Consider the following 15,862-nt stretch of genomic DNA (forward strand, 5'->3'; position numbering starts at 1 on the left):
ACGCAGGGAGGAGCTGCACACACAAGCGCGCTCTGGAGACGACAGGGGCCCGCAAGGGGTCGCGCTCTTCACCTGCGGATATCTGATACCCTGCTGCTGCTAAATGCCAGATGCGACGTTTGCTTTTTGAACTAATGTTTCAGAAACATTATATTCCTTCAACTTGGTCCTCTATATCTTATATTTACCATAGAACAGAAAGGAAGAAAAAACATTGCCTGTTTTTGATAGATTTGTCCAGGAAGGCCTGAGTTATTACTATTATTATTATTGTACTGATCTACAAGTCTGAGTCCATCCTTAGTGTTTCTGTGAGGGTTTGTTTTGATTACACTACTATGTACTGGACTGCAATCCCATGCAGCAGTGGTAGTTTTTACAACCACTGCGTTATGGCTGATCCAATGCCTCGGTGGGCCCCTGAACCAAGTGAAAGAAACATGAACCAGTTTTATATTGTAAACAAATGGCAAATGCCTGATTTAGGTGAAGACATAAACAGGAGTTTCTAAGAACTGAGAAAGTTGAAGAGAATGCAGATCTGTAGGAGTTTAACAGCCCACATCGCTCACCTGCGCATGCACACACACACACAGACTAGAGCCTGCTGAGCACAGATGTCCTAGATCAAACCAGATCAGAGAACTTCTTCACCTCTACAGACCTGCAACGCTTGTTCCTGCCCTCGTACAGCAGTTGATACCCGCCTCACTCTTCATCGCGCACGCGTGTGTGTGTGTGTGTGTGCGCATATACAAGCGTTTCTCCCTCTTTCTCTTCAGCCTCCTTAGGTGAGTGTTTAATGGGATTGTTTGGGCTTCTCGGGCAGGTCTCCAGGATGGATGCCTTCTCCTGTCTCAATGGTTGCTGTTTTCCCAACGCTTCCTGTGCTGACCTAAACGTTAAACCTGCAAAACCATGCATAGATGGGGTAAGGCAGATCCGGAAGACTGTTGGGCTGGCAGGCGTGACTGCTGCAGTTATCCCAGAATGTGGAAAACTTTGTTTCACATGTGAATTTACTCAGTTGATCAGCTAAGCTAATGAAAGGCCTTTAACACTGAGAAGGTGTTGAGTTCATCACATTGAAGGCAGTCATATTCTCAAAGCATTTCTTTGATAAGGGGTATGTAACAATTTGCTGTGGCTTTGTTGAACAATTTAGCGATGTTTAAGGCATCCACTCTCTTCTTGCTGCGTGGTTATCTGTGTTAAGTGGAGGTACTAGTGCTGCTATGATGTTCATGATTCACTGATGTTTAAGTTGCTAAATTGAAAAAAAAAAAAAGCTTTTTGTAAGTCATCTTATTGTGTCTAAATTGCACTTTAGGTTAAGTGCAAATGAGAAAGTTGAAAGATTGTTAAATTGTTACCCTGGTAGTTTTTTTTTTTGTACAAGTACCAGACGTGCACAGTCTAAATGCAAACGACTCGTCGTGCAGATCCAAAACATTTGATCTCAAAAAGGTTTATCTTTTATTTTAGACAGCAAAGTCAACTTCTGGAAGCAAAAATAATAATAATTTTAACCATTTTAACTGATCAGGACTGCTCTCAGCCAAGTATATAATTTGTGACTAATGTTGGCTGTGACATCATGAGTAGCTTTGACTTCAGGGTATATAAGGTCTTTATAATTTTCAAAAAATTCAAAATTTGTAGGTTAATTATATTGAATTTTGCTTCAATAATAATATTACCGTATGGATTAATTAAAGGCCGTTATATTCGTGCTTTACTGCTGCAAAGAGCGATGTTCATCTCATAGCATCATGCCTCACATTGTGCACAAACAATTTCAGCAAAAATGCTGATTTTACAATACAAGCCTACAACAAAGGGGAAAAACACATCTTTTCTATCACAGAACTCTGAGAACACAGCTTTGGCTTCAAAGAAGGAGGTTGTATTTGAATTTTAAGAGCCGTCCAACACACTCAAAAATAAACGTCTGTTAGGCAAGAGCTTTTTTATTTTCCCAAATTGATTTGAAATTATATGTTTCTATTTAGAGACAAACTCTTTCAGTCTTTTCTGAAGAATAAGACATGACAGTTGTTATCATCCGTAATCTGGTAGATTAGCATACTCACGTTTGTATACCCACACATTGTCTTTTCCTCCTGAAGCACAAAGCTGTTTTGGTAACTCTGCAATAAGGCTGCACAAATAACCCCACAAATATCTCACTTCACATCAGTTAATATATCTGAGGTTTCATATCAGCACAGATTATGTAAAGAGCAAAGACGGCAGTGGCAGCTGTGGGTGGTCTGGGTCCAGCAGCGTTAGGTCCAGGCCTGCCACGGGCCCAGACGTCCCGCCATGCTACAACGCAGCCATGGGAACGGCTAAATATGGGCTCTGAATCAGGCCAAGATGGCTGAGGAACACAAACTCCAATCACAACACGAACAGAAATGTTCAACAGGGCAGAGGTCAGTGGCACTAATGGCCCTTTATGGCTTGGAAAAAAAACCCAAAAAAAAAACAGTCTTTTGGTTTCCGCAGTACGCTGCTATTCTTAGAGATGGTTTTTTTTCCATTCAGCACAAGGCAATTATATTTCGGAGCTTTAAAGTGTTATTAGGCTAAAGAGAAAGTCGGTAATACAGTAAATAAAACTGTTGATGTGAGCCATGCTCCCAGATTTGGTCCAAGGCAGCGGGTGTACAGAAGCCTAAAGAAGAACTGAGTAGAAGTGTTAGACGTAGAGGGATTTTTTTTAGTTATTTTTATATAATTGCTGTTCCTAGAATGTACTGAGAATAATAATGAAAATTCTAATCCCAAGATACTTGTGTACAATTATTTTTATAGGTTATTTTTACTGAGACCATTTTACCGCAACATTGTACCAACAAAGACATTCTTACTAATCTGGTTCTGAAGTTGAAACTATGGAGGGATGGTACCTGTCAATCTGAAAGGACGAGTGTTTGGAGCAGAGTAGCCACCTCAGGAAATGCTACCAACATGCCATTTGGCAGCCAGTACCAGAGGAAAATGTAGAACTTTGTTCAGTTTTTACTCAAATAAACGTACTGTTATCTCACGCCCCTAAATTACAGATTATTGTTCTGTGCTAGAAGAGAAATTAACTTAGTGAATATAATGCATAAACTGTGGTACATGGTGCCTTCTGGAAACAGAGTTTCTTGAATGCGCTCCAGATCTCAAACATTTCCATGGTAACCCCACTAGACATTAGATAAATTAGACCTGGCATTTTCTGTATATCTAATTCAAATATGACAATCTGTCAGTTATTTTTAGTTCTTTGCATTCTTCTAATCGCCTGGTGTATGCGAGTATGTCTTTTATCGATGGCGGTGTGGTTTGAGTTCTATTTTTGTCAGTCTGTCTTTTACTGCTACTTTTCTCAGTGTAATTTTGCTATTATAACTTTGTTAAGTTTACAAGTGTAACTTTACTAGGTTAGACTGTAAGTTTTCTGAGTTAGACTGTAACCTTGGTAGGTGTGAGTGTAACTGCTGCATTTCAGCCTGATGCTTTCTCAGTGTTCTCAGTAGCCCTGCACCCAGACACACTGCTGTTCCCTGACTGCAGAGATGTCGTAGCCCTGCAATTTAAATCATTTTCACTCTCACAAGCTCGCCACGGTCCGCTCTTAGAATGCGGCTTGCGTTGACAAATCATGAGCGCTGAGCCATATAAACAGTCCCTGGTGTGAGAGGACACCTTACATAGACTCACTCCTACTGGTCTCGGGAAAAAGGACACCGAGAGGAAGAAACGGGTGACTAATTTTTGAATTCATAAGATGGTGGCTGAGTTTAAGTTAACATTTTCCATAATGAACTGAAATATAGGGAAATGGGGCCCACACACCTACTCAAAGGCAGACAGTAAACACTAAGACCATACGGTACATAGTCTATACACAACACTCCATATAGACCCAACTAGACCCAACTAGGCCTAAAAAGAATACAAAACACTCTAAAGTATAAGACTATAAGGCAGAGCCTGAGGTTGTGATGAATTATGTATGAGGGGGCGGAGACCACCCTTAAGTCGGTGGCCATGCTGGTCAGAGGTTTCCATGACAGCTTTTATAACTCACTGTCACCTCGCTGTCTTTAAAATGCATGGTCCCTTTGCTGTGGCCTTGTGTTTGTTAGAACACAAGGTCTGAGTGTGTGTGTGTGTGTGTGTGTGTGTGTGTCTCTCTCAGGGGCTTTCACTGTACTGGTGTCCTCTGTAGTGACTGTGTCCAGGAAGGTAACCCTTGTGATGCAAGAGGCCTTGCTGAGAGTGGAGTACCTGCTACCCACACAGCAGACCGTCACCCTCGACACAGAGGGCGGGGATGTTAGAGCCTTCAGAAGAGTTACCATGAGGAAATGTTGCTTGTGGCGGCTATCTGTTCATATCAGTTACTTTTTTATTCTTATGTAATATCTGATCCCTGATCTTGCCATTGTGACAGCGGGCAACACAGAATCTCAGGACATGAGGTCTTGGGGCATGGTGTCTCAGGACACAGTCCTAGCAGAATGACTGGGGCTTATTGTTTTTTGTTTTTGTTTGTTTGTTTGTTAACAGATCATACAGGGCAAGTCTATAGCGTTAGGAATATGTTCATTTTGCTTATTCTCTGGTAACACCACCTTCAACTTTAGCAATCTGCACTCTACATCACCCACACACAGGAAAAGATTAAACACACAGAGCAGCAAAACCCATACACACACACACACACACACACACACACACACACACACACACTCACACTCACACACACACACTCACACACTCACACACACACACTCACACACTCACACACGCACTCACACACACACACTCACACTCACTCACACACACACACACTCACACACACACACACACACACACACACACACTCACACACTCACACACACACACACACACACACACACACACACACTCACTCACTCACACACACACTCACACTCTCTTCTTAGGGAGTTGGTCTTCTGAAGACTTAGTAAGAGGTAACAGCCTTCAGTATGTCAAACATTTCATACTAGAATCTACTAACAAATATAATTTCATTTTTGGTATCAGATTTTACTGTTACTTATAAAATAAGTTAATTTAATAAGTTAGTTATGTGGTTTAAGATGTTTTTAAAATGATTAGTATTTGTAGTGAATTCTCTTTCATGTGCTGTCACTCATCCATTTGCCTGAGATGTATTTTACTATTATTTATAATACTGTAGGAACTATCGGATAAAACGCTTGACATGCCAAGGTTCGTTTAAATGTTGGTCTCATCTTGAGTGCGTTTATTTCTGTTTATTTATTAGTAATATTTTCCACAGGGTATTCCAGCAAGACTGTTGTTTTCTTCCCAGCGGGGATTTGTTTTTGCTAACACTCAAGAAGTGTCCGTCTCGTGGATCCCTGTGTAAGCATGTGCCTATGTGCCAGAGGTCAGGAACATTCGCGAAGCACCCACACCTGCGGCTGAGCATACATGCCGAGATCCGAGGGGGAGGGGAGGATGTGTGTAGACTTCCTGTTGTGGCAGGGCGACGTGGCTGAGGGCAGGATGAGCTCAGATGGCTGCCGCATTTTCCAGCAGCAGAGCAACACGTGGGCACCCGGGAGCCTTCCATACTATAGCCCTGCTGGTAGCTCAGTGGTTAAGGTGCTTGACTTGTAATTGGAAGGTTGCTGGTTTAAGTCCTGCCACTGTTGGGCCCCTGAGCAAGACCCTTAACTCTCAATTGCTCAAGTTATAATTGTAAGTTGCTTTGGATAAAGGCATCAGATTTTTACTATAAATGTTCTGAGTTAACAATGTGTTACAGCACAATTTTTATGAGACAGTGTGAAAGCAGAGGCATTTTAATGCGTGTGTAGTGTGACATGTTAAGATGAGTCAGAGAGAATACTATTTATTTCCACGCCCTTAGTGTACGAAACTGCTGAAACTGAATCAAATTAACTTTTCCTTTCACTTCTCACAGCCATAACTAACTTGTGCTTTCTCTCTCGCTCTCTGATTCAATCATCAGAACAAATGATACACATGTGTGTGTCTCTCTAGACACCTGAGCGTCTGACCGTCTGCCTCTGGTGCCTCCTCCAGTCCTGCTCCTGCGCCTCGGACTGCCACCCTGACTCACAATGATCGAACCTGCCACTGAACTCCCCTTCTTCTACGGCAGCATCAGCCGCTCAGAGGCTGAGCAGCACTTGAAGCTGGCAGGCATGTCGGACGGTCTGTTCCTGCTGCGTCAATGCCTGCGCAGCCTGGGCGGCTATGTACTCTCGCTGGTGTGGAACCTGGAGTTCTACCACTACCCTGTGGAGAAGCAGCTGAACGGCACCTACTGCATCTCGGGCGGCAAACCCCACTGCGGCCCGGCCGAGTTGTGCGAGTTCTACAGTAAGGATGCCGACGGGCTGGTGTGCACACTGAGGAAGCCCTGCCTCCGACCCGCCGATCAGGCTGTCAAATCCGGTGTCTTCGACAGCCTGAGGGACAACATGCTTCGGGAATACGTCCGGCACACCTGGAACCTGGAGGTGAGGGAGTGGGAATTTGTTAAATCCAAAAGAACATACAATATATTAGTAACACAAACAAAAGCAACAGGTTCTGAATATACTTGGCTGAGATAAATAAATAACCGTGGCTCATGCCTGATCTAAACAGAAGCCTTGATTCCCCCTAACCCTGGTCTCATCCCCTACCGCTTTCCCTGTGAGTTTGGCTGTGTTTGTGTGTTTAGGAGTGTGTGTTTGTATGTAGGAGTGTGTGTGTAGGAGTGTGTGTGTTTGTGTGTAGGAGTGTGTGTGTGTGTGTGTGTTTGTTTGTGTTTGTATGTAGGAGTGTGTGTGTTTGTGTGTAGGAGTGTGTGTGGGTGTTTGTTTGTGTTTGTGTGTATAGGAGTGTGTGTGTGTTTGTTTTTGTGTGTATTAGTGTGTTTGTTTGTGTGCGTGTATATAAGTGTGTGTGTGTGCATGCATTTTGTTTTTTTTTTATTTTTGCATATTTTTAGGACAAAAAATGTCCTGACTGTATGTGAAAAACAGATTTAAAAATCAGATCTATCTTGTGAGGACCAGCAAATGGTGGGATTTTTGTTTTTGCATTTTACCAAAGATAGCTTCATTTAAAAAATACCACCATTTGCATTGCTGTGTTGAGGGAGAAGCCATGGAGCAGGCCATCATTAGCCAGGCCCCTCAGCTGGAGAAGCTGATCGCCACCACGGCCCATGAAAAGATGCCTTGGTACCACGGCAAAATCTCCCGGACTGAAGGCGAGAGACGCCTCTACTCTGCCTCGCAGCCCGACGGCAAGTTCCTGTGAGTGAATCCGTTCTCCTGGCCAGCTGCACACTTCTGGGTTAGGGTTGGGTTATCCTAATAATCCTAGCTGTATAGTTGTAGGTGTGTTATTTGTTTATATACATAGTTTAAATACACGCATATATCTTAATTTTGTATGAATAGTGAGCTATAAATATATTGAATCATAGGCTTGTAATCAATCCAGGCACTATATATATATATATATATATATATATAAATTCCTAAAGTTAGTTATTTGTGCCACTTAAATATAACATCGTGCATTAGAGTAAATCAACGTAAAATAAAAGAGCTTTTTCCCCACTTTTCAAATGTAGTCTTACAGTTACTCAAGAACAACATGCTATTTTTCCTAAAACATCACGCAAGGTCGTCGCAAAATATCAAGATTGAAAACTAATAATTTTCAATATTTTAACATCAAAAGGTTAACACCACTGCGTTCAGTAAAAATCCCGAAGTCACAAACAAACATTTAAATAATATGTAAATGGTGAGACAGGTTTGAGCGATACGTCCTTCATGCTGTAGTCCTAGCGGTTTTTTAGAAAAAGCTCTCGCATGCTATTAATAGACTGGATATTTTTACAGATATTCTGTGAAACACAGTTTTATACCATTTCAGGGCAATTCTACAGGTTTACGCAGGATGTTTCCCTCTCTTAGGGTAAGAGAACGAGATGAATCGGGTACCTTTGCTCTCTCTGTGATGTACGGAAAGACAGCCTACCACTACCGAATTCTGCACGATAAATCGGGCAAATACTCCATGCCAGAAGGAACCAAATTTGACACTGTATGGCAGGTATGTTTCCATATCTACATGTCTATATAATAGACTAGAGACATACGTCCATACCTACATGTCTATATAATAGAGACATACGTCCATACCTACATGTCTATATAATAGAGACATACGTCCATACCTACACGTCTATATAATAGACTAGAGACATACGTCCATACCTACATGTCTATATAATAGAGACATACGTCCATATCTACATGTCTATATAATAGAGACATACGTCCATACCTACACGTCTATATAATAGACTAGAGACATACGTCCATACATACATGTCTATATAATAGAGACATACGTCCATATCTACATGTCTATATAATAGAGACATACGTCCATACCTATTTGTCTATATAATAGACTAGAGACATACGTCCATACATACATGTCTATATAATAGACTAGAGACATACGTCCATACCTACATGTCTATATAATAGAGACATACGTCCATATCTACATGTCTATATAATAGAGACATACGTCCATACCTACACGTCTATATAATAGACTAGAGACATACGTCCATACCTACATGTCTATATAATAGAGACATACGTCCATATCTACATGTCTATATAATAGAGACATACGTCCATACCTACACGTCTATATAATAGACTAGAGACATACGTCCATACATATATGTCTATATAATAGAGACATACGTCCATACCTACATGTCTATATAATAGAGACATACGTCCATACCTATTTGTCTATATAATAGAGACATACGTCCATACCTACATGTCTATATAATAGAGACATACGTCCATACCTACATGTCTATATAATAGAGACATACGTCCATACCTACATGTCTATATAATAGAGACATACGTCCATACCTACATGTCTATATAATAGACATACATCCATACCTACATGTCTATATAATAGAGACATACGTCCATACCTACACGTCTATATAATAGACTAGAGACATACGTCCATACCTACATGTCTATATAATCAACTAGAGACATGCGTCCATACCTACACGTCTATATAATAGACTACTTGTTTTGACAAATCCCCAGTATATAATTCTGACGTATTTCAGTCTACAATGACTGTAGATCATTCAAATGTGCACTTATCAAGAGCCCTGTAATGTAGAGAATACGTGTGATTCAATCCTGTAATTTTATTATAAGATGAACATTTCTACGCCTATTTCTGATCATGTTGGTCTTTCTGTCCCAGCTGGTTGAGTATCTAAAGATGAAACCCGACGGCCTGGTCACGTTGCTTCGTGAAGCCTGTGTGAATCAACACAGCGCAAACCGTGCGTACTCACCCCTCCTGATTATTTGTTCATAACAGCCAGCGTAGATAATATTAACATATGAACTTTTAATAACGCTTGCGTCAACTGTACTAGTGCAATTCCCATGATGCATATAATAATACAAACTCATCATGAGGGTTATTTATAACCTGTGCATAGTCTTATAAAAATAGGCATATGTACAGGAATTTAATAATATGATATGTGCTCTATTAATAACAGCGGGTGGCAACTGCACTGTTCCACGTGCAGTAAAGCAGCGTGAAGTGTACCAGTGAAAGGCTGCGTATGCATAACACTGTGTTCCTATGGTAACAGTGTGGTTGATGTGAATTCACCCTGGAAGATTTTTCAGAACTTCCTAGTCCTTATGAATGGGACAGACATAGGCCATATATCTTAGAATTTTAGAATATATGATTTTATATTTATAAAACAATCAAGTAATGTGTATGATTTAGTATTTGAGTGTGATCAGAAATTAATTCCTTTCCTCTCTAAGCAAAGTTGTCCAGGGCTAGACAGCTCAGAGAAGACAGTTTGTTTTACACAATCACAAACACATTCCAAAAGGAACAGGTTCGGTTCTGACCCAGACAAAACACAGATGCCAGAGGTACATGTATCTACAGAATCCTCGGAGCTAGTCGAGGGTTCCTTGAGGTGAGGTGTCCTGTAAGCTCTGGGCAGGTGTAGGATGATGCAAAGGTACTGAGAATAGGTGAGATCAGATGAGGTGAGTTAATCAGGACCCCCCACCCTCTGTGAAATGGTGTGATCATGGGAACCAAATCCCACTAAATCAGAGAGAAACACATAAATCAGTAGAATGTGTGACCTCTAGGACTTGGTCTTCTACATGCTCATTTATGAGTGATTTACGTTTAACTAAACCTCTCTGTTCTGTCTTTAGATACTCCAGCGGTGCCATTAGTTGTAAGTATCAGAAACACTTATCTGGTGTTGTGTGTCTTACCATAAACAGGATATCAAAACTTGACTGCATCTGGGTTCTTTGTAACCACCCTTTCTCACGTTTGCAGAGGGCCAGAGGTAATGGCTACACGCCGCCCCCTGAAGGTGAGATTGTGTCACTGCAATACTTAATTGTTTTGGTGATTTTCTTTAATGTATTCATGGGAAGAAACCTTGAGAAATTTATCATCATTTTCTCCTTGTTTTTCCTCTTCTTATTTTCAGTTCCTGGCGCCTGCAAGACCCTGACCTCATTGCCTGCAGGGCGGCAAACTCTGCCCATGGACAGCGATGAGTTCGTCAGTCCATATGCTGACCCCAAGGAGCTCCAGGAGAAGACACTCTTCATTAAACGTGAGAAGCTGATGGTGGACGAGGTGGAGCTGGGCTCAGGGAACTTCGGCTCCGTGAAGAAAGGCGTTTATAAGATGAAGAGGTAATCGGTGTGACGTGGCAAAGTGCATCGTGTGAGACCAAAAATGTACAGTATGAAAGAATGCAGAAGGAATACAGAATGTTCTTGAGAAGGTTACCATAGTGTCCTTGTGTGTTTTAATTCTGGAGAAAACTAGAATGAGCTTAAGTAATCATGAGATCGTCCCTCAGAAAAACACTATGTGCAGCGAGTGTTGCAGTGAGCCCTTGCGTTTGTGTTCAGCTCCTCACTGTAGTGGTGCAGTGGTGTCTTACAGCACTGTACCATATCCCCTCCCCATGCTGTGGTTCCCTCTGGCTCACCTCTACACATTGCCCATATTTGCAAAACCAGACTGTAACCAAATGAGTGTGAAAGGTCCGTTCTGTGGGCACTTTTACTGAGCGCACACAAGCATTCAACAACCAATGTTGTTTCCTTTTTCCATATGACATCCCCCCATCTCTCTCTCTCTCTCTCTCTCTCTCACTCTCTCTCTATGTCTGTCTCTCTCTCTCTTTTAGCAAGCACATCGACGTGGCCATCAAGGTGCTGAAGAGTGAGAACGAGAAGGCAGTTCGGGATGAGATGATGCGTGAAGCTGACATCATGCACCAGCTGGACAACCCTTACATCGTGCGCATGATCGGCCTGTGCCAGGCGGAGGCCCTGATGCTCGTCATGGAGATGGCCCCTGCTGGGCCCCTCAACAAGTTCCTCTCCAGCAAGAAGTAAGGCTGAACCCACACACTTGAACCCGCACATCTGAACCCAAACACCTGATCCCGCACACTTGAACCCATACACCTGAACCCGCACACCTGACCCCGCACACCTGAGATACCAAATAACTAACACAGACAACCAGAATCAAGACACATGCAGGGGTCACTTAAGTTATGTATAAGTTTAAATCTTTCATAAAGTGGCCACTTTCAGTTCACATATGTAATAAGCATATTTGTGCTGGTTTGCGTTGTCTTGGCGATAATGATCTTTGCAAAATTTCAGACTATAAAAACAGTGAGTGAGGGGAGGGTGAAACAACAGAGTTTAATGTAGAGGGAAATGCAACTTCAGTCTGAATATTTTATTACACAGTGGACAGGCAGAGCCAAAACTGAAATACGGAGTGTGAAGTCTGTACTGATTACAAAGAACCAAGTAACAGAGATGTTTGGGTGGTTCCAGACCTCAGAAGGGCTGTAGAGGATGGTGGGACTTTAATAACAAATTACCATCCAGTTGCCTTAATCGTCATTAACAGTGAAGTTATGGAGGTGCAGATAAATTCTATATGCGGATGGAAACATCGAGGCGTCCATAAATGTACAGAAAGGAGCTTGGCATTATGGGAGTCCTCTGTGTGCCTCTCTCAGCTTTCACTGATTGGCCCACAGCCCAAAGTCTGTGGAGCTGTAACACTGTAGTAATTACCTGAGCTTCACCACACGTGTTTCAACATGCAGTCGTCCTGGACAGTTTGTGCATATGACAGATAAATATATGCACAAATATAGAGGCCAATAAATAATTATGCAGACAGTCTTTTTGAATAAAATAAGGTTGCATGACCTAAGTGACTATGTAAACTGAAATGTAGGAACTTGGTGAATTCAATTCTACAGATACTTGTGTCCCTCTTGAGATCCCGTAGTCTCTTGCTACATGTTCCCTATAAAGTGAAAGTAAAAGTGTTGTAATGAATCAACAATAAACAGCCCTGCAACCATCTCCTTCTCTCTTAATATTACTCTGATTGTTATAAACAAGCTCTGACTCTAACCCTGTGTGTGTGCGTACGTGTGTTTGAACGCGTGTGTGTATGTGTGTGTGCATGTGTGTACGTGTGTTTGTACGTGTGTGTATGTGTGTGTACGTGTGTACATGTATGTGTACGTGTGTATGTGTACGTGTGTGTACATGTGTATGTGTACATGTGTGTATGTGTGTGCATGTGTGTGTGTGTGTGTGTACGTGTACGTGTACGTGTGTGTACGTTCTCAGAGATCAGGTTGCAGTGGAAAACGTGGTTGAGCTGATGCACCAGGTCTCTCTGGGGATGAAGTATTTAGAGGAGAAGAACTTTGTGCACAGAGATCTGGCGGCTCGTAATGTGCTACTGGTCAACCAGCACTATGCCAAAATCAGCGACTTTGGCCTCTCCAAGGCCCTGGGGGCAGACGACAACTATTATAAGGTATGGCAAACCTCAGCCTTTTCATGTGTGTGTGTGTGTGTGTGTGTACATGCATGTGTATGAGTGTGTATGCATGTTATTTTTGTTGCTTTGCTACTGAATTCAATCTCATAGACCACAAAGGCCCACAGCCACCAGGAAAAGAACATATTTCTGTCGATGTGGATTCATGTGGTTTTGTGTATTTGTGTGTACATGTGCGTCTGTGTCTGTGTGTTGAAAACAAAATTAAAGACAAGTATGTGTGTGTGTTCGTGTGTGTGTGTGTGTGTGTGTGTGTGTGTGTGTGTGTGTGTGTGTGTGTGTGTGTGTGTGTGTGTGTGTGCGTGCGTCTAGGCACGCACGTTAGGAAAATGGCCTTTAAAGTGGTATGCTCCAGAATGCATCAACTTCCACAAGTTCTCCAGCAAAGGTGATGTGTGGAGCTTCGGGATCACCATGTGGGAAGCCTTCTCATACGGTGGAAAACCATACAAGGTATTCCTGCGCGTTCCCACAGAGCAACTTACCGAGGCTCAATACCAACGGCAGCTGCCATGGACAGACTGTGCCTATGACAAACAAACCTTGACTTTTCTTCCAAACGTCTGCCTGTTTGTTGACATTCCACCTGCATTTGCTTTGTCCTGTGTAGAAGATGAAGGGTCCCGAGGTGATCAGCTTCCTACAGGCCGGGAACCGCATGGACCGTCCCGCCAGCTGCCCGGAGCCCATATATGAGCTGATGAAGGACTGCTGGACCTACAAGTGTGTGAACTTCACTAGCTTTACCAATGTGTTACAGAGAAGTGAATGTACTTTAGATGTATGAGGCTTCACAATGTGGGACCCAATGTGGAAGTGGTGAAGCCGCCCCTCGGCTAGGCTAGGCTAGGGTTAACGCCACGCCCAACAGAGACAGACACAGCACAGCTGCTGTTTTGGGGAGTTGTATTCTCGCCACAGCTGTCCTGCAGAGGTTCCTGTAATGGTATCCAATCAGTCAGCTGATTTACATACATTGAGAAGAATGTGAAAATAATTGTGTGTCATATGTATATTTTCCAGATATGAAGAGAGGCCCAGCTTTGTACAGGTAGAGGAGAGAATGAGGACATACTATTACTCCACCTCAAAGAAAGTCTCCACAGAAACAAAGGAAGACGAGGAAAAACCTGCTGATTAACAGCATCCGTCTATCTCTCAGACCACAGGACCTGTAACTGTCAGACCACAGCACCCGTCTATCTCTCAGACCACAACACCCGTCTATCTCTCAGACCACAGAACCTGTAACTGTGAGACCACAGCACCCGTCTATCTCTTAGACCACAGAACCTGTAACTGTGAGACCACAGCACCCGTCTATCTCTCAGACCACAGGACCTGTAACTGTGAGACCACAGCACCCGTCTATCTCTCAGACCACAGCACCTGTCTATCTCTCAGACCACAACACCCGTCTATCTCTCAGACCACAGCACCCGTCTATCTCTCAGACCACAGCACCTGTCTATCTCTCAGACCACAACACCCGTCTATCTCTCAGACCACAGCACCCGTCTATCTCTCAGACCACAGCACCTGTCTATCTCTCAGACCACAACACCCGTCTATCTCTCAGACCACAACACCCGCCTATCTCTCAGACCACAACACCCGTCTATCTCTCAGACCACAGAACCTGTAACTGTGAGACACAGCACCCGTCTATCTCTCAGACCACAGGACCTGTAACTGTCAGACCACAACACCCGTCTATCTCTCAGACCACAGAACCTGTAACTGTGAGACCACAGCACCCGTCTATCTCTCAGACCACAGGACCTGTAACTGTCAGACCACAGCACCCGTCTATCTCTCAGACCACAACACCCGTCTATCTCTCAGACCACAGCACCCGTCTATCTCTCAGACCACAACACCCGTCTATCTCTCAGACCACAGAACCTGTAACTGTGAGACCACAGCACCCGTCTATCTCTCAGACCACAGCACCCGTCTATCTCTCAGACCACAGAACCTGTAACTGTGAGACCACAGCACCTGTCTATCTCTCAGACCACAACACCCGTCTATCTCTCAGACCACAACACCCGTCTATCTCTCAGACCACAACACCCGTCTATCTCTCAGACCACAACACCCCTGTAACTCAGTGCCATACACCCGCATACATCACCATGTGTTAGTGAAGGGCAAACATAAGAAGGCCGAGTGCTGGCCTACACTGGGTTAAGGAACCATCGCCTGAAACCTTCAGAGCAAAACCTGACATTGCTTTTGTATTAGTTTGTTTTTGTTGCTTTTTAAAAAAACACCCACACATTTCTATCCCATTCTCTTTGACATTGTGATGCATAGTGCTAAGTGAGGTTTTATGTGTATTTCCTTGTCATGTTTTACATCACCTTACACCAGTGACAGAGTGCTCAGTAATCTTGAGAATGTGATGCTGGCTGCCAGGAGCAAACCTCGCTCATTATCCAGTCCTTATCCGGGAGCAAACCTCACTCATTATCCAGGAGTAAACCTTGCTCCTTATCCAGTCCATGGCGGATGATGATATGTGAATGGAAACCAAAAGCTCAGTGTAATGTTTTCATGCTGACTGTTCACGAGTTTTCCTTCCTTCTATGTGAATTTGTGCTTTAATAAATAAACCATGCAAAGTCAATAAATACAACATGTGAAGGTGAACATGTATACATAGGTGAAAAGCATACGGAAATGAATGAAGCTGTGTGAAAACAACGCATCCGTATTTTAATGTTTTTGGGTTTTTTTCTATTTTGCCAGATAAAGTCATTAGGCGTTTCTTTACAAAACGCAAGATGTCCCTTACCGAGCCTGAACG

At 42.9% G+C, this 15,862-nt stretch overlaps 1 protein-coding gene across 5 annotated transcripts; it reads left to right on the top strand.

Moving 5' to 3' along the window:
• Positions 1–631: 631 nt before the first annotated feature.
• zap70 (zeta chain of T cell receptor associated protein kinase 70) lies at positions 632–15,740 on the top strand. 5 transcript variants are annotated; one of them, XM_081707625.1, is made up of 13 exons: positions 632–791; positions 6,103–6,542; positions 7,168–7,328; positions 8,001–8,139; positions 9,352–9,433; positions 10,350–10,372; positions 10,480–10,516; positions 10,637–10,847; positions 11,351–11,557; positions 12,834–13,026; positions 13,363–13,503; positions 13,661–13,773; positions 14,074–15,740. In XM_081707625.1, the coding sequence occupies exons 2-13, from the start codon at positions 6,141–6,143 to the stop codon at positions 14,189–14,191; spliced, it is 1,827 nt and encodes a 608-aa protein (XP_081563751.1). In that variant the 5' UTR covers positions 632–791; positions 6,103–6,140; the 3' UTR covers positions 14,192–15,740. The 5 variants fall into 5 exon arrangements, with proteins under 5 accessions (XP_081563751.1, XP_026862221.1, XP_026862223.1 ...); XM_027006420.3 differs by having other exon boundaries at positions 633–791; positions 6,029–6,542; XM_027006422.3 differs by having other exon boundaries at positions 633–791; positions 6,061–6,542.
• Positions 15,741–15,862: the final 122 nt, after the last annotated feature.

This window comes from Electrophorus electricus, chromosome 25 (genome assembly GCF_041902795.1).
Source record: "Electrophorus electricus isolate QZ-2024a chromosome 25, ASM4190279v1, whole genome shotgun sequence".
Classification (NCBI taxonomy): domain Eukaryota; kingdom Metazoa; phylum Chordata; class Actinopteri; order Gymnotiformes; family Gymnotidae; genus Electrophorus; species Electrophorus electricus.

Bases quoted from the DNA above. Each gene is read 5' to 3' on its own strand.
- zap70 (XM_081707625.1), top strand. From the start codon at position 6,141: ATGATCGAACCTGCCACTGAACTCCCCTTCTTCTACGGCAGCATCAGC. The intron at 8,140-9,351 runs GTATGTTTCCAT...TTTCTGTCCCAG, and splicing joins AATTTGACACTGTATGGCAG to CTGGTTGAGTATCTAAAGAT. The intron at 13,027-13,362 runs GTATGGCAAACC...GCGTGCGTCTAG, and splicing joins CAGACGACAACTATTATAAG to GCACGCACGTTAGGAAAATG.